At 39.4% G+C, this 19445-nt stretch overlaps 1 protein-coding gene across 2 annotated transcripts in view; it reads right to left on the reverse strand.

The window, feature by feature from the left end:
• Nucleotides 1-19445, reverse strand: part of mdn1 (midasin AAA ATPase 1) — an 83693-nt gene that overhangs the window by 52486 nt on the left and 11762 nt on the right. For both annotated transcript variants that reach the window (XM_067481569.1, XM_067481570.1), the window contains exons 11-33: nt 19271-19352; nt 19007-19102; nt 18686-18798; nt 17718-17866; nt 17494-17554; nt 16991-17202; nt 16808-16911; nt 14645-14789; nt 14297-14393; nt 13996-14109; nt 13185-13332; nt 11383-11490; nt 9988-10139; nt 8680-8858; nt 7119-7327; nt 4962-5108; nt 4726-4867; nt 4505-4639; nt 3603-3741; nt 2854-2986; nt 1700-1830; nt 881-1019; nt 495-609 (exon numbers count right to left, since the gene is read on the reverse strand). In XM_067481569.1, coding sequence (XP_067337670.1) covers nt 495-609; nt 881-1019; nt 1700-1830; nt 2854-2986; nt 3603-3741; nt 4505-4639; nt 4726-4867; nt 4962-5108; nt 7119-7327; nt 8680-8858; nt 9988-10139; nt 11383-11490; nt 13185-13332; nt 13996-14109; nt 14297-14393; nt 14645-14789; nt 16808-16911; nt 16991-17202; nt 17494-17554; nt 17718-17866; nt 18686-18798; nt 19007-19102; nt 19271-19352 — 3050 coding nt within the window. The remainder of the gene's footprint in view (nt 1-494; nt 610-880; nt 1020-1699; nt 1831-2853; nt 2987-3602; nt 3742-4504; nt 4640-4725; nt 4868-4961; nt 5109-7118; nt 7328-8679; nt 8859-9987; nt 10140-11382; nt 11491-13184; nt 13333-13995; nt 14110-14296; nt 14394-14644; nt 14790-16807; nt 16912-16990; nt 17203-17493; nt 17555-17717; nt 17867-18685; nt 18799-19006; nt 19103-19270; nt 19353-19445) is intronic.

Below are 19445 nucleotides of genomic sequence, written 5' to 3' on the forward strand. Positions count from 1 at the left end.
TCAATGGTATTTCAATGGTGGTATGATAAAGAAGGTTCAATGTTCTATTATTGTTTACCCATCAATTATAGCAGTGTTAATACCATCAATTAAAAGCTCAACGTTAAAAGTTCAGAACTTCTGTTTTCAACTTTTGATTTAAAAAAAAAATGGACTGATATATTTTTTTATCAGAAGTTTAAAAAAAATTTATGATGATAAAAAAAATATCAGTCCATTTTTTTTTTATCAAAAGTTCAGAACTTCTGATTTTCAACTTTTGATTAAAAAAAATAATGGACTGATATATTTTTTTATCATCATAAATTTTATCATAATTTTTTTTTTAAACCCTTAACCATTTTTTATAATTCTAATGATGAAGAAACATTTTTACTACTTGAATGCATGTTTTTGTGGAGTGGAGTTTGAATCACCTTACATGCCATTTTAATTTAAGGGGATGCAAACCTTTGCACCCATCTGTACATCTACATATCTCCCAGCTACTTTACCGTCAAGTGTGAGGCCTGAGCGCAGGTTGTGTTGGATGATCTGAACCAGGTCACTGCGGCTATTGCTTTGAGGACACCAAATCTCTGTGAAACGATTCCTTAGGGCAGGTGAGAGCTGTTGAAAACAGGCAAGCACAAATGTCAGGCTATACCTGCAACCATTTGCAAATGGTATTTTAATATATCAGTAAAATTATAGGAAACCACGTATTAAGTTTGAATTGCAACTATCAATTTCAATAACACAACACTGTTGCTTTGAAACTTTGACGCACAAAACTCCACTGTTATACATGCATTGTATCAGCAGTTTTACTTTTCTATTGTTACTGCTACATTAATCCTCAGTTCCAATGACAACACTGGAGAAACATTCTTTTACTAACCTCTTTCTTTCCAAAGTCTCCTCCAGGATTCATGGTGGCGACTAGACGGAAGCCTCTAGCTGCTCTGATCAGCTCCACATCATCATTTTCACCGCTCCCCTTCTCTGCCAACACAAGGGACTTCTCGGTCTCTAGAACACTGAGAGCAAAGGACCCACAGTTAAACAGGTTATTAACCTGTATGTGGTTGTGTATGGGATAAGATTTGTAATGCGTAATTTTGCTTTACATACACAATACATTTTATCCACACATCTCTTTAACTCCAGCCAAATCTAGATAATAGCTGGCATTTATACGTAAGGCTGGCAATTAAACCTTTTGGTGTCAAAACATCTTATAATCAAAGTAAAATCCAACAATGTCTTTATATGTGCAGCTTGGTAAATTTTTTGTGTTTTTTTTACTTTATTTAGGGACATATTTTGAGCACAACACACATAAATTTAAGAAGGATGTAAAAATGTAAAACAGCATTAATACATGGTTTATATAGTAACAGTGGCCTTTAAAAGGCCATTAGATCAATGGACATAAACAGGCAAAGATATCTATTTGACAGAAAAACAAACACATGCACAGAGACTGCAAGACACGTATAATAACATCACAATCTAATTGTTTTTGGTAAATGCAAAGGGTTTTTGCTTTTATTGCAGTGTCCTTCAAGTGCCCACCTGCTTACAATGAAATTTAAAAGTTACAGTTTCTTGAGTTCTGCGAGTTCAGTGAGTTCAGCCTTACTTTGAGAAACTAGTTTGATGAAGCTGCTTGCGAACGTGCTAGTGACTTGAGATCATAGAACATGCACATGCTTACCTATTGAGTCTCTCAAGCACGGAGTCGTCAGCCAGGGATATTTCGTCCATAAGGAACACTCCCCCCTCCTTCATTGCAAGCACCAAGGGACCATCATGCCACTGAAAGAGCCTGCCATCCTCACCATCAGGCTACATGCCCACACACACACATACACACACACACGTACGTTATTTTCATAGGACTCAATTTCATACATTCGCTCTTTAATAATGACCATTTTCAAAGTTGATATTATAGTTTGTTGTATATTGCACAAATGCACAGTTCTCTGGGTCAGACTGTAGGTAATGTGTACTACACTGCCTGGTTGTTGATGTAAGCTACTGCTGTTTTCACCCGTACATGATGACCCTGGAGAAAAATTCAGAAAATCCCTTAGGGCCAAAAATACAGCTTGCAGTTCTAACACGTTTATATGAACTCAAGCCATACACACCATTCATTTCCCTGCACATTAGCATCACATACCAACCTGTCAGCAGCATGTGCCTTGTCAGGGTCATCCTGGGTAGCAACATTGCCAGCAACACACCTGACACAAAAATTGCATAGTCTCTCAATGGTTGAGGAGCTGTGAGGCAAGACACTGCAGAGTCACTGTCACTCTCCGGTTGAAGTTAAGAAGGCAGAGTTGCAATGACGTGACTGAGTTGAATATCCCTCATCATGCGAAGCGCAAATGCACTACAGATTTGACTAAAACCATGAGTCAAAGAAGGTGGGGACATAACCTTTCTCAGTCAAAAACTATCTGAACATCTATCTAAATATTATGTGAATTAAGTGATCCTCGCCTCTCTTAACAAAAGAAGATAGGGGAGAGTGCGTTCTGTATGTAACCCGCAGTTTATTTGACCAATCCCATCTCTTTACCCCTGGGCTCTCACACTACAGTAGCATGAACACTGCCTAGATAGATAGATAGATAGATAGATAGATCAGAAAGCAGTGTTTCCTGATACTATAGAGTTAAAAGTTGTGCCCGGTTTCCAAATTAAGTCAAAGGTCCAAAAGAGCTGAATTCTCTGAGTAACTTGGTATTTTCAGTGTGTGTAAATGCAGTCAATAAGGTAGATACTCACAGTGAAAGAATGAGTTTGCCAAAGCAACTATACATTGGACATTTCCACCCACTGTGGTCTTGTCAGTACCTGGTGTGTGTGTCTGGCAGGTCGCAGGCCTCCCAAGAAGTCAGATGTCTCCATGTGTAGATGACAGTTGACTGAAAAAAACTTCTGTCCACTCAAAGCAGCAAACAGTTGGCATATCGTAGTCTTTCCACAGCTGTCAGCAGAGCAAAAACAGAACTTAAAATTAGGAAAATAATCAATTCTTTAAACTATGTATGTTAACTTCAAATGGGCATTATTAAAATTTTGAATGAAATTAAGTCTAACCTTAAGCTGCCTGGCTGTACCAACTACAATGCAATTGGACAGGTCAAAGCAACATTCAATCATGTGTGATATCTGTTCTGGCTCAGAGTAAATTGTAAACGGTCTGCCCTTATATAGCTCTTTCCTACCAACTGGTACTCAAGTGTGACTCCTCGTATAGTATGTAAGAAAGGAAACCCACTCATGTTAACATACAGAATATGACTATGTGGCCCTTGGAACAGCTCTGTGAGGTTACAGTATAATTAAACTAAGGAACATTAGCAATTTAACATGCTCAGTGACACATACAAATGTGTCGAAGTTAAGCAGATATACTGTTCATCATGTTTACAAAGTAATAAACAAAGTGAGTTCTGAGAATTCTGCACATAACGTTACGTTCCTTGTAGTTGAATAAGCATTACTGGCACCCCTAGAAGTAAGACTTACCCTGTCCTTATAACTCTTTTATTCTTCAAAAACATAATGGATTTGATCAATCTTTTACATTTAAAACTTACCCAGTGTCTCCTACAAGCAGAACAGATTCGCCATATCGAAGTGCCCGTCCTACCAGCACAGCCAGTCTTCTCATACTATTTGTCCAGACAACATGGCGGAAGTCTTCTGGAACTCCAGCAATGCTATCAATAAAGGGACCTGCCAATCAGAGCATTTCCTTAGACAAGCTGAGGCAAACTTAACACTGAGCCTAATACAATAACAAACATACACTTAGCTAGTACAAATGTTAATTCATAATTGGAAGTGAAAAAATGTTCAAGGAATGTAAATGTAAAGAGTTAAAAGAAAATATTAAAAATATTAATAGTGCAAGTTTGCATCCCCTTTGATAAATTCATAAAACATTCATTTCTGATAAATAAAACATTCTGCAAGAGCTTATTGTGGATTAAATAATATTTAGTTTTAGTCTTGACCATTTCAAAATAGGGGTGTACTAGCTTTTGCATATGACTATGAATGACAAAGATATCTATCATAAAACAGAAATCAAATTACCACAAACACACAAAATGACATAGCAGGCAAAAAAAAAAGAAGAAAAGAAAAAAAGAAACTATAAAAAGGCCACACTTCCACTCTAGAGCTTACTTGGCCAAGAAACAGCTCAGCAGAGAATTGCATAATTACACTTGAACCCCTTAATGTGGAAATCTATCAATAAAAATGGCTTTAACTACTACACAGTTCACATATTTTTGAACCAAACTTTTGGTTTGAAGCTGAAAATCGGCATTTTAGGCACTTGATCATTTTATTTAAATCTGCTGTGGCGGTGGAAAGAACCACAATAAAGAAAACTGTGTCACTGTTTACATTTCAATCAACCTGAGTGTGTGTCAGTGTCACAGAAGTACTGTGGCCATGAATAACTGTAGTGCTGAGTAGTTTTACTCACTGAACTGGCTGATCACCCGTCTCTGAGAAAACAGGTCGTCAGGCTTCACAGTTCTCTTAAAGTGCTTCTCCAGGATGGACAGGATAGTGGCCTCCTCCTCTGGCTTCCTGACACGTCCTGCCAGCAGCATATATCCTGGTCGGGAAGACAAAGGCTCAATTTATGGTTTCAGGGGGAACAGGTATCGGTAGTGATTTAACAAAATGTCCGACAAGCCTCACCATCATCTGCCAAATGCTTCAGCCAATCCTGAGAGGCCTCTGTCTGTTCCTCCAGCCGGTAACGGTCTGCCCAGCGGAACAGATCTCTGAGGGTGATGAAGCCATGTTTTCCAGCGAACACAGAGGATCCTCTGCGTAAGGACTGGAGACAAAACACATTCCGCGAATGCAGTCAGCATCAGTAATATAAAGCGCTAATCAAGGGAGACAGACAAAGTACGAGTATGTATTATTACCTGAAGGTCTTGCATGACCCTGACCAGCTTGGTGCAGTAGGATGGAGGTAGGCTGCACCTTTGGTGGAGGATGGTCTCTAGTTCTTCAACAGGGAGCTCGTTAAAGTGCAGCTCCACGAAACGGTTCCTAAAAGCCCTGGAGAGCACCTAGTTGAGATAATATAAAATAACTCAATTTGGCTGTAGGTTTTGATTCATAGTCTTCTTTTCCTTTTGGCTGTTCCCTTTCAGGGATCACCGCAACGAATCATGTGCCTCCATCTAACTCTGTCCACTGCATCCTCTTCACTCACACCAACTAACTTCATGTCCTCCCTCACTACATCCATAAATCTCCTCTTTGTTCTTCCTCTAGACCTCCTGCCTGGCAGCTCCGACCTCAGCATCCTTCTACCGATATATTCACAGTTTCTCCTCTGAACATGTCCAAACCACCTCAATCTGTCCTCTCTGACTTTATCTCCACAACATCTAACATGAGCTGTCCCTCTGATGTCCTCATTCCTGATCCTGTCCATCCTCGTCACTCCCAAAGAGAACCTCAACATCTTAAGCTCTGCTACCTCCAGCTCTGCCTCCTGTCTTTTCTTCAGTGCCACTGTCTCTAAGCAGAACAACATCTCTGGTCTCACCACCGTCTTGAACATCTTTCCTTTCATTCTCGCTGATACATTAACATCCAGTTGCTATTAAAATAATTCAACCCCCACTGCATTTTAGGTACTGATAAAAATGTACCAACTTTTAGCTATTTGCAATGAACAAATCAAACAAGAATATTTTGTTACAAGTTAACACAAAATGCAACTTCTACAGAATCAAAATTATTCAAGCCCTTCATGACAAGCATCTTAGTAGAGCAGCTTTTTGCAGTTATGACATGCTGCAACCGAGAGAGAACGAGGATTCTTAGCCCATTTATTTATGGACAATGCCCTGCATTATGACTTTGAGAATCTCTGTGCTATAGGAAGGTCCAGTGACACACTGGTCATGAACGGGTTGTCAAGTGACACACTGGACCTTCCTATAGCACAAAGCTTCAGTTTTTGTTCACCACACCACAGAACAGACTCCCAAAACTTCTAAGGCTTATTTGTATTATTTTGCCCATATTGGAACATAAAGTCCTCCTTTTTCTGCCACATACAGGTAGTGCAGTCACTGTTCTTTTAAGTTTGGAATTATGAACTATGCTTCGAACAATGTCTCTAGGAACATTCAGTACCTTTGTCATCTTTTTGTATCCTTGTCCTTGTTAGTGAAAGGCAATTATCTCTTAACATTTTGGACAATTCTTTTGACTTAGCCATATTTCTAACCTGTAATCAAACATGACACTTCCTAGTCAGTTCAGGTATGTGATGTGTTCTCTCTTAAGCACACCTGATGCAACTTATGTAGCCCTTCATCAGTTGCATTTTGTCTTTTGGCTTATCCCCTAAATTCAGGGTCACCACAGCAGATCATTGGCCTGCATGTTGATTTCGCACATTTTACACCTGATGCAACCCTCTTCAATTTTACTGGGCTTGGGACGAGCACTGCATAACTGATATACATCTATAAAATGCAATCTTTATCTTCTATAACTGCAAGACAGATGAATATCAATAATGTCTGTCTGTCTCTTCAGAATATGTCTATGAATATGTCATAATAAATAAATAAATAGTGATGATATCGCTTAAAAAAGGTTTTGAATATAGTGTTAAATATTTAAACTCTCTTTTAAGGCCTTTTAGATATTTATACTTAACCTGGTCTGCTATGTGCTATAAGCTCTGAAGAACAGGTGTTGGAACCTCCATGATGTTCTGAGTGCTTTAGGTGTAGCCTACAATCCACAGATTTACTTTGCCAATAGGAACAGCTACTAGATGGGTGCATCCACTTAAATTATTTTGCTTAAATTATTGTGACAGAACTGTCCACAATAGAATCATATTAGTCCATCAGATGTGATGCTTTAAACATTGTCAGAAGAGAAAATTGGTTGTGGTTGGTACAATTAAAAAAAGGTCTCATTACAGGGTTTATTCCATTGAAATCATGTTGTGCTTTGTAAATTCCATTGTGATTGCTGCCTTAAAATGTGCTTATTTAAGAAGTTTTAACACAGTGCATACAATCATGCCATCAAACAACTTGGCATACCTTTCTACCACCGTAGAGGCCAGGGGGATTCTGGGTAGCAAAAAGCATAAATCTGGGGTGAGCCTTGATGACCTCCTGTGTCTCAGTCACAAAGAGCTCCCTGTTGTCATCCAGAAGTCTGTTGAGTGCCTCTAGGACATCTGTTGGTGCAAGGTTTAACTCGTCCAGGATAATCCAGTAACCTTTCCTCATAGCATCAATCAGAACACCTGAGGCAGAGACACATGCAAGCCACATTTTAGTCTGGTAATGCTACATTTCAGGAGGAGACATTGGAGTTCCAGCCTGTAGCTATGGCTGGATAGCTAAAAATGAAAAATATAGATTATGCATACTGACATTCGGTAAAATTAAATGCATGTCAAAGACAAATCTAATTTTGTTCACATTTCAGAATCTAAAATAAATTACATATCATGTACAATAGGGTTTCAAATAAAATAGATTACAGAGAATAAATTATGATAAATAGTGGTAAATTGTCGGCTCTTAGATTTGGTTGCAAATGTATTTTAAACAATCGCTGTGTAATGTCCGGAACCAATAAACACCAGCAAATGCTGGATGTTTTACCTGGTCATGGTCTGCTTGAGCTTAACTAACTTATCTCTTTCTCTGCTGGGGTAATTTGCCTTCAGCCAATGAAACACATGTTCAATTGGATTCAGGTCAGGTGACTGACTCAGCCATTGCAAAGTATTCCCCCTCCTTGCTTAAAAAAAAAAAAAAAAGGTGTGGCTTCTTTTAAACGCAAGAATTGCCTTTGGCAGTATGCTTTGGGTCACTGTCCATTTGCACTTTGAAAAGCTGCTCATTGAGTTTTAAAACATCTGCACATAAACTAAAAAATCCTGTTGCTACTTCTCCACTACCTCCACTATGCTACATAGATGAAGTGGTAGCTTTTGATCATGAAAACTTTCCTACCTTCTCTGAACTCCTTTCTTTCCATATTTTTGGTGCAAGTGTATGTTTGTCTTATCTGTTGGTTGGAAGCTGTTCCAGACTGTAAAGACTCTTTTAAATCTTGTTTTAAACCCTCCATATTCACAAAAACAGATCTACTTCATACAGGGTGTTCTTGATCTTGACAACTGTTAGAAAGTGATTTTTCTTCACCAAGGAAGGAATTCTTCTGTCATCTTCCACAGTTGTTCGCCCACATATATTACATTTGCTCTTTCTTGTGTGTTTGGTTAGATGTTCTACACTACCAATGGCTTACTTCACTTCATATTTAACATAAACTGATTCCAAGACACAATTAAAATCAGCTCAATCTTATATGGAAATGTACTAATGGGAGAATAACACATCTAGACATGAAACAAGTGAGCAATCAATTCTCTAACTAATGTAATAATTTTGGGCCCCTACAATTAGGGAACTATATGTGAACTCAATGTTAATTCCAGTGTTTGACAAAACCCTTAAATATAAAGCACCTGTTGATTGTTACGATTACGGAAGAGTCAAAGTGATAAATATCGTCACTGTTAAAACACAGACCTGAGTGTATAAAGCCCACATAAATGTGTAAACATTAATTGAGTGCTCGTACCCTCTTTGAAGACAAGCTTGCCCCGGTCATCTGATGAATAGCAGCCTATGTACTCCTGAATGTCTGTGTGCTCATGGTTGTTGATTCTCACACACTGGTTCCCAGTGGCTGCAGCCAGCCAGTGAATTAGGCTGGTCTTGCCCACAGATGTCTCTCCCTGGATCAGCACTGGGTGAGTCCTGCAAGGCCATAACAGCAACACAGAGAAGGACTACTGATTTGTCAATGGAAGCTGAGAGTTCTGATTATTTTATATCCTGGATGAGCCCCTAAACACTATAACCTCCAATTTCTTTTTACTAACCCTGGATCCTTTTTTCTCCAAGGATAAGTTTAATTGTTGGGATGTTAAACTGTTTCAGTCAATTTGTACGATCAATTTGTGAGGGTGGCTGTAGTTCAGTGGGTAAGGCAGTCGTCCACAGACCACAAAGTCAATGGTTTGACAACCAGTCCCTGTCAAACCTTACAGTCTGAGTCACAGGGTCACCAATTTTTCCTATGTCCCTAATTATCTTTTCTGAGTTAAAGTCTCAGTGTGACAAGTGTAAGTAAGGGAAATGGCAAAAATTCACTTGTAAGTCGCTTTGGATAAAAGCAACTGCTAAATGGCTACATGTAAAAATATGACAGTGCCTCAATTATTACTGACTAATATCATAATTCTTATTCAGTACAGGAGGATAATCAGATGAAGCTGATGTTGCTCTGTTCTCTGCTGTTAAATAGGTACACAACACATATACAACAGAGGTATTAGGAAAGATAACTCTTGTATCACATGAAACTCCACCACCAGTAAGATGGCTATGGCTCCAGTCCAGAGGTGGAGGTTATCAGTTCAACCCCTATCGCATCCCATCCAAGTGTCCTTGAGCAAGACATGTAAATCCAGCTCCTGGTGTTTGAGTGTCTATGTGTGTGTTTACTTGTATCTCAATCTGAAAAAATAATCTGTCAAGTGACAAAATGTTTCGGGATAAACGAAAATACATCAATGAGTCTGGCTTTTTTTACTCAACACCAGCTGTGGCCCTCACTAATGGTAGTGTTACAGTTTTGCCTAATGTGATTTGTCCTTAACAAAAGGCCAAACGGAAGCGACAAAGCTGATCACCTCCTGTCTGACAGCTGTCTGACTGCAGGGGAACTCAACCACATTTCTGCTCTGATGGACTAGGATGCCTTCCTTACTAAAGAGCCACAATTAGCACGGTTAATATGGATTTCTGGACATCAATCGATGGGCCCATTGATTTGGGGGGGAAAGCGTGGGCAGGGGGTCAATCTGGGCAACAGTTTTCCTACCCGGCAGATACCACTCTGGCAAGGTCATGGAGGTTGAGTTTGACTGAAGGGGTGAGGATGTAACTGGGGTCCAGAGTCGGTTCCATGTCCCCCTGGCACAGCCAGTAGCCCTCTACTTCCACACAGAGCTGGCCTGAAGGAGCTGGGATGGGCTGTAGGAAACAAAAGGGGTTTTCATCATCTGTTCCCAAATATAAGTGTATATGATAGGTGTGTGTGGTAGTGAGATGCTGCTTTGGATTTCATGTGAAAGCATTGACTGTTTTTTGCCACAAAAATTAAAAACTGTTATCTGTCTCTTGGAGCACAGAATACACAAAAACTAGTAGAGGCTTCAAAAACTTATTGGTCAAAACATGAACTTTTTTTGTTCTTTTGGTTAAGTTAATCTTAAACAAATCTTTACCTGGATGCAGTAAATGTGTTTAATGTCCATTCAAATGGCTGTTTCCATTCTGACATGATATCCATTTTTGTAAATCTTTGTCAAAAAAGCCTTATTAAATTGGCCATGATTTAATGCTATAAAAAAAAAAAAATTAGACCAAGTAGGAATATAAAATGTTGTGTTTGCTTGGAAAAATGCAGGAACTGTTGTACTTCTGTGCCATCTATAACAAAATTAACACCAGTCAAAGAACAGTACTTGCATTAAGGACAAAAACTGGTACGAGTGTGGTAAGAATGACAGGACTGATAGATATGTACACTGATCAGATAAACCATTGTGACCACCTGTGCAATTTCATGCAGCCAATGGTAAATGGTCTGCATTTATATAGTGCTTTTCTAGCTATTGGTACTCGAAGCGCTTTACACTGCTTTTTATATTCACCCATTCTCACACACACACACACACACGGGGGAGCTACTATGCAGCTGGCCAACACTCACCGGGAGCAACCAAGTTGGGGGTTCAGTGTCTTGCTCAAGGACACTTTGAAAGAATTCTAGTTTTACAAGGTTATAAAACCAGAAGCCCTCTCTACTTTTTAGTCTGGGCTTAAAACCTTCCTTCTCATAAAGCTTAGTTATAGTCATGCTGCTAAAGGCTTAGACTGCTGTGGAAACCACCCCCCAATGGACTGAGCTCCTTTCCTCCTCTTGTCCCTCTTCCCTATTTTTTCACTTTGCATTTATATGCCACCACTGCATAACATTAACTTTGTGTCTCTCTGTACCATAATTGTGCTTTTCCCTCTCTGTCTCCCTCTCTCTGACCCTGTCTGCTTGGGAGCTGTTTTCCAATATGTAGCTACTGGTCCTATCAACCTGTCCAATGTATTGGTGTTGCCTCTGGTTGCTCTTTTCTTTCCTCTCTCCACTTTCCACTCACCCCAACCAACAACAGATGTGACTTTTAAAAAGAGGAATTCAGTTCTCAGAATCTCTTACCTGTTTGAGACACTTTTTGTTTCCCATCAGGATGTGCTGACAAACCAATTTCTGGACCAGAGGGTAGGAGCTTCTGTCCAGCTGAGTCAAGAAACTCAGGCAGAAACCCTGCAACCACCACACAAACAGTCACCTCAGACTACATATACCAGGGGTCAGAGGGGTCAAAGAGCCATTTGGACCCATTTCCCACAGTAAAGAAAACACTGGAAGCCACAAAACCATTTTGACATTTTAAATGAAATAACACTGCATATAACTTTTTTTTGCCCTAATGCTATTTATACACTAAACTAATGTGTTGCATTTATGAAATCAATGAACGACTGCAGAGAAAACAAAATTAAATTTCTGCATGCAACAAAAAAATTTTGAACTCCGAAAAAAAGACATTGGGTCGAAGGTTACTTTCAAGTAAAATATTCAATGTCTATTTCTGTGCACAACATTTACATTTAATCATTTAGCAGACAATTTTATCCAAAGCGACTTACAAGTGAGGTACAAGGCAGCAAAAATCGTCAAGGAGAAAACATCAAAGCAAAGTTCTATCAGAAAAGTGTTAACATTTCATGAGATGCAAGTGCAAGAAAATTTTTTTTTTACATTTAAATAGATTTAAGTGCATAGGAAGATGCGGAAGAGTTCTGTTTTCAGCAGTTTTTTGAATATTGGGAGTTTGGTAGTTCGTTACACCATTGTGGAATCATTGCGCTAAAAAGTTTGTGCACAATGTTTGCTTTTAAAAAAGTTCATGTTGGAGAACGCCTCCTCACAAACATGTGAGTACAAAGATCGACAGGACTCCTAGTGGATACTTTTTATTGTTCGCATAAACGTCGGGGACAGCATTCCAAATTTCAAACACAAATTTGTCCAGTTTGGGGAGGTTTTCAATATCACATCGGAGCAAGAACATCTTCAAGGTCAGTTGTCAAGCGTTTAAACTTGGACACCCATATGTCTTTGTCAGCTATGTTGGCCAGTTCCATCTCAAGATCAGGTTGACTTACACCTGCCAATGCAGTTCTTTTCAACAGGACTGGATCCAGGCTTAGGGGAGTGACAGGGAAGGATAATGAGGTTTTTTCCTCTCTAAACTCACAGAATTGCGACATTGCGATGTAAATACTCCGAATTTATCATGTGAGCTTCTTTGAACTCTCTCAAACTGGGGAAGTGTGACAGTGACCTTTCTGTAAATCTCTGGCAAGCACTGTCAACTTGCGCTCAAATGCCAAAACCTCCTGTGGGGCTGTGCGCCCTTTCCCCTGAAGAGCTGTGTTCAGGTGCACTGTCATGTCTACCATGAAGTGTAGCTTTTCCAGCCACTCTGGCTGTTCCAGCTCAGGAAATGTGAGCCCTTTGCTGCCCAGGAAAGCACCAAAGCGTTTCAGCAGCTCCTCTCTGGACAGCCACCTCCATTAATAGACAATTTTTTTTTTTTTTACCACGTTTCATTTAGATGTTACAAGATCACCATAGTCTTCAAATTTAGAATTTGAATAAAATTAAGAATTAGAATTTAGAACGTTTTGAAAAAACGAACACGCTAAAATAAAATACATTTTAATTAAATATTCATTAATTCTTTTTAAAAGCCACAGGGAGCCACATCAGAGGGATGAAAGAGGCGTATGCGGCTCCGGAGCCGCGGGTTGCCGACCCCTGACATATACTATATGTGATAGGGATGAAACTTCAGGAGTGTGCATCTCCTACCATCAGCACAAAAAACATGGTGACTTTGTCTTTTTAATATGAAGTAATGCTTTAAAGATATTGTGTCTCCGGCCTCCTACCTCATAGAGTGAGCGCTGTACACTGTTGCAGGGGTTTCCTGACACATACTTGAGTGCCCGGCACAGTGTCCGCAGGCTGTAGTGGGGTTTATGGCCTGTACCATCTACAAGATGTGAGTTGGCCTCCTTTCGTACTGCCAGGTAAAAACTGCATCCAAACAACAAACAAAACAGTCATTTGAAATACATTTATTAGTTAGCATTTACATATTAACAGACTACGGACTTTGGCACACCTTATAATCCAACAACTACTTGCTTCTAATATTCTACTATAGGACCCGATACATAACTAAAATGTGACTTGACATGACATGAACATTTAAATTGGAAGATTCTGAAGACAGTACTTGTCAACTGATATCGTTTTGCCAATGGCTGTTGCCAATGTTGATCTAGAAAAAAATTTTTCCCCCCTGGGCGTGGCCCCTCCCAGCCACCAAGAGCCACCTTGGTGCCGGTCCCAAGCCCAGATAAAAAAAGATGAGGGTTGCGGATTGAAAATCTTTGAATTATTTTAAGTAATTTAAAATGTAAATTTTTAAATCATAAAATACCCACACTCTTTTTGGGGACACATAGCTGAATCCAGTAATAATCCATTAATAAAACCATATTTGACGATAGTTATAATATAATGGTTTCAGATTTGCTGATTTATCTTTGGGATCATCTTGGAGGCTGTAGAACTTGATGCTGTTGACTTGTATTTTGTTCTAGTAACAGGAGTTTATTGTAGGAATGTTGGATTACATTATTTATTTTATCTATTTTTAATGCCTTTTTGCTCTTCCATTGGGTAAAGACTAACCTTATGATGCCACTGACGACACTCCTGTGTGGATTCAAGCACTTGAGGTAGTCTAAAACCAGAACCTGTAGGTCTTCTTCGTTCTCCAGCTCATCTACATACAGCTCAGTAAACCTGGGAAAAAAGAGACGCATGTGTTTAAGTAGTTCTTTTCCCTCTTTGGCATCCTGTATTCTTAATGTGAAACATAATAATAACTATGTATCCCTGTCATTACTAAAAATAAAAATTAAATAGACCAATGTATAAAGCTCACGACAACAGGACAGTTTACTTTGTTAATACATTTGCACATTCTCACCTGTTCCTGAGTCCCAGAGGTAGGTTCCTCTTCCCCACATCAGTAGCTGGGTTCATGCAGGCAAAGAGTTGAAAGTCTGGATGCCGAACCAGAGGCTCTTTGATCGAAACAGAATATTATTAACATTTCCAAAACTATGACTAAATAGATTTCATTCCAATGAGAGTGACTCAAATCTAGGTCAATCAAGCAGACCTTTAGTACTTTAGAGTTCAACTGAATGTATGAACTTTTTTTTCACCTGTGTTTTAGCAGTGCTCAGTTCAAATGTGTTCAGTAAGAAATTTGATCCAATTTAATGGCATTTGATTTAAATTCAATAAACTGTTATCAAACCCCAACTCTCACCAGTATCACCACGGTCCAACAGCACCACAGATGAAGTGGTGCCCTCCAGGAGTCCACTAAGACACTCCAAGGTCTCTGCCGTTGCCAGGTTGATCTCATCAAGCAGGATCCAATGGCCCTTCTTCACTGCCTGAGCTAATGTTCCCTAATGAGGAACAAATGAGGAGTCAGATCTGCTGCAGCAAAGATAAACAGTACTAAAACACAGGACACACACTACTTTGCATCACTATGTGTGTCTCTGTGTGCTACAGTGCAAATGGGTTTATGGAGTACTGTCCACTCAAGTAAAAGTGCAAGTGATGACATAAAGGACAATTATCCGCTACACAAACCACTTCAAACTTTTTCAGTATCATACAGATTATTTACATTTTACTTAGAGTCAACTCTAAGAAATCAATGTGTTTTAAACTAAATGATCATTACTCATTTCAAACCACCAGGTCCTGTTAATGTTGCAGCTGATGTGTTTATAATTCTATACTGAGGTGAAGAATAGAGGAGGAAGATCTCAGTCCTCAGGCACCATACATCATGTTGCTATGGAAAAGCTACTTTATCCAGGTTTTCTTATAGCAGAAAACTAAGGACTTGCGAGCTATTACTTTGTGTGTCATATCAGATCACACACACACACACACACACACACACCTTTTCCCCTCCAACCTCTGTCCACCAGGCCTGGATTTTTGTGAAGCTGAAATCAAGAGACTTTTGCTTTTTATGAAGCAATCCTATGTGATGCGTTTACTGTTTGGACCCTTCAATATTATTTAACTTTTTATTTGTGCTGCCTTTCCGTAAAAAGGGAAGGCGCATTATATTCCCGACAATGTGAGGAAAACAAGATTATTGTTACAAGGATTTAATACCCCCTTACCCATGTCCCTCTCATTGTTGTAGTCTTCGCTTTTTGCAGAGGTGGGACCGCAAATAGATAAGACAACTTTTTTAGTTATTGTAAAAGTGTTGTCTTATCAGAATCGTTGGCACATGAAGGACTGAACGTTTAAAAAATTAACATTAAACAATGAAACTTTGTGAACTCTTACCGGGAGTTCATATTGTACAGTCATGGCCAAAAATCTCAGCACCCTTGCAATTCTGTCATTGCAAATGTTTTGGTATTCACATGCTTATTGTTGTTGTTTGCACTGGAACAAAGAAAAAAAAACTGAGAAAAAAAAGTCAAGCTTGATACTCAAAAATGGACTGGTCAAAATTACAAACTAAGTATGTAAATACCAAAACATTTGAAAATTGATCTATTTTCTGAGACAAGGGTTGCATTTGCTGACAGAATTGAAAAGGTGCCAATATTTTTGGCCATGACTGAATAGTTGCAGGAATGTGAAACTAAAGAAGAAATGTAATGTACTTGATTTTTCTGAAACTTTTTTTGGGCAAATGTGGTGCAGGTGATAGAGTGTTCGCCCACAAAAGGTCCTGATTGTGAGTGCGAATGGATGAATAAGACGCAGTGCAAAGTGCTTTGACTATCAATAGGTAGAAAAGTGCTATATAAGTCCATTTATGGTAAATGTTCTGCACTTATATAGCACTTTTCTACCTATTGGCACTCAAAGCGCTTTACACTGCTTCTTATTCACACTCACAATCACACACACACTCATGCACCGATGGGGGAGCTGCTATGCAGCTGGCCAACACTCACCTCTTCGACATGTGACCAACAACTGTGAGATTGGTGGACAACCGCTCTACCTTCCTGAGCCACAGTCGCCCCATTTACCATTTATTATTGTTAGAGTACGGAAACCTGCTACGTCACAATAGCCTGCTTCATATACTAAAAAAAGTAGCTTCCACAGCACCATGTAGCTGTTCATGGAACTGAAGATATTCTTCTTGAATCTGTTTTCAGTTCTTAATTGTTTGGAAAAAAAAGTTGAAAAAGTGTTTAATTGACTCAAGCAGTTTAACCAATCTTAAATTGTCCTCAGCCACACCCTCTCAAAGCACATCTCAAATCACTCCAAACACAACACAGCTGTAACAATTTCACAAACCAAACATCTTGTCTTACCAACTGAGCTACAGCCGCCCAGGGTAAGTTAGAAAGTTTAGGAATTTGTCCCTACCTGAATCAGTCCGAGATCACATAAGCCCCCCCCCCCCATCAGAGAAAAGTTACTTTACCTCCACAAAGGAAAAGACCATGGTGTGCTCGCAAGCATGAATCTGCTGCTGGGTCTGGCTCACTTTTAAAGCCAGTGCCTCCCACTTCTCCCGTAGTAAAGCAGCTAAACAAGCATACAAGATATTAGTAACTGTGTTACAGCAGCCAATTGTTGTCAGTCTTTACGCTTGACAGTACACCACCATTTGATTGCTCCTGCAGCTCCTTAGTGAGGGCAGACTTGCAGACATGGTCCATGAGTTTGAGCAGATCATGCCAGCGCTTCTTCCTAAAGCAGGTCTGAACGTGACCCAAGAAAGTCAGGTTCTGCTTCCTTGAGTATGTCTGGGAGAACAGTTCCTCGAAGGCTTCCCTCAGAGGAAGCAAGATCTGTTTGTGGTCTACAGGCTTGTACCTGCATTTGATAGAAAAGTTACGATACCTTCAGCAATGTGTTTAAAGATGGTAATTCTTATGCAGTATTAGATACAGTACATGCAGTGTTGCAGTCAGTGGTTGCTGCATCGTAAACTTTCAATCATCCAGCTCCATTAGCTTAATGGTAACGTAGTTCCTTACTATTTAAACCCTTTGTTTAGATATGATGGTTGATTTAATTTTGTACAAAACAATCTTCTCATAGTTTCAATACTGTAAGTGATGTTTATGAACATTATTTAACAGAGCTAGATTTTAGGTCACTCACCCTCCAAGCAGATCTGCAGTGTCACTCTGCTGGTTCATGTTCACAACCCGCAACCTATGACCTTGATTGAACACAACAGAGATTTCTGAATCAGGAGTGGTAATAAGGAAATTATGATCAAGGACATTTTAACATTGGGCAGGAGAAGCAGCATGGCGACACCAACAAACCTGCTGCAGCTGATGACCCTCAGCTGAGCTAAGGCCTTTTGTGTCTGCACTCACCTGTTACTCTGGCCAGGTGTTGCACAGTTGAGGTTTTTCCAGTTCCTGTTTCACCCACAAGAAGGACCGGCTCTCCTTTTGTCACACATACAGCCAGCTGCTCCAGCAGCACACAAGAAGGTCGTGTGGCAGCAAATGTCTGGTTGTCCCTGTTTACGACAAACATGAGTGCAACGATTACAGCTGTGATAGACTAGGCTCAACAACAAGTACTGATTACTGGAACATGTTGTAAGATTGAAATCATTCCTAAAAGATCTACAATATTACACTACGCTTAGTCTTCACTGTAAGCACATTGAATAAAAGTTATAATGCAATTAAGATGGTTACCAAGTTACAAACAATTGAGATAGTACATTATCACTAAGGTAGAGATTATCTAATAGAGATCGTTGGTGACTTTTTCTAGTGCTGTTTCTGTACTATCATGAACTCTAAATCCTGACTGAAAGTTTCCAAACAAATTACTCCTGTACAGGTGGTGTCATAATTGCTTTGCAACTACTTTTTCAAGGCTTTTACTAATAAAGGGGAAGATTGGATATTGGTCTGTTATTGGCTAAAACACCCTGGTCAACATAGGGTATTTTTACATAGCCAGTTTCTAAAGATTCTTAAGATTGATGACATCCAATACAAACATGTCTATTAAGGGTAAAGCTTCCTTGAGCAGTCTAGTTGGAACAGGGTCTAGCAGCATTTGGGATTCTAAGCAAGAAAATGGGCGTCTTGACAATGTTTATACCAGTAAAATGTTTTTCTTTTTTCTTTTTTTTGATTCACAATCTGATGCACTGTAAGCAAATCACTGTTTCCCACAGCCAATTTTTGCTGTCATGTTGTGCCTCCTGTATGGGCTGACCCCTCACTACCTTGAGGATGTGGATGTTGACAGTAACTAACTGATGCATATTTACTGTACCAACAAGATCAAAGGTGAAGGGTGGACAGGACGTCCCACTTACACACTCAGCTGTACCACCTGCATCTGCTTTCGACCAAGAGACACGCGACCCACTGAGACTTCCGGCTCAGTCAGAGAGATGCCAGGCTGATACATCTGGCAGAAGTGCTGGGCCTAGACACACATAGTAGCCACTCAATCAAAATGAGATTTTTCTTGTTTGTAGAAATTGTAGATTATAACTGAATTTTAGACAGGAATAAACCCTTACTGGTAACAGCTATTCTACCAATTTGAAAAATTAGATTTTCTTATTACCAATAAACACTTTAAAGGGCATGTTTTTTATGAACTAAAATTTTAGAAAAGAAAGATATATTACCTTCTCTTTGGAGATGTTGAGTTTGCTTCCAATAATCTCAGCCATTCGCAGTCGACTTTCAGGGCAAGACAGCATGGATGTGAAGCAGTCAAGAGCCTGATAAGGAGAGACCATCAAAAGGCATCCAACAACTTCTGATTACTACTAAAAGTTTACCAATTGGTTTGCAGACCATAAAACAATAATATAATGAACATTTTTTTCTGTTATGGATGAAATTTATCATAATCTCAGTTTTTTTCTAAAGAAATGAAATTCACTAACCTCTTGGAAGACATGTTGTGCAGTGGCAGAGGAGGAGTTATCAAAGTTGACATTGATCCGGTCACACCACTTAAGGAGGTCCCTGAAGAGTAACAAGGAACATAATGAAAGGAAATGAATGTTACGGCCAAAAGAAAAAGTGTGTAAATCTTCAATAAGACCAAGCTGTGAAGCA

The sequence above is a fragment of the Channa argus genome, chromosome 17 (genome assembly GCF_033026475.1).
Source record: "Channa argus isolate prfri chromosome 17, Channa argus male v1.0, whole genome shotgun sequence".
Classification (NCBI taxonomy): Eukaryota; Metazoa; Chordata; class Actinopteri; order Anabantiformes; family Channidae; genus Channa; species Channa argus.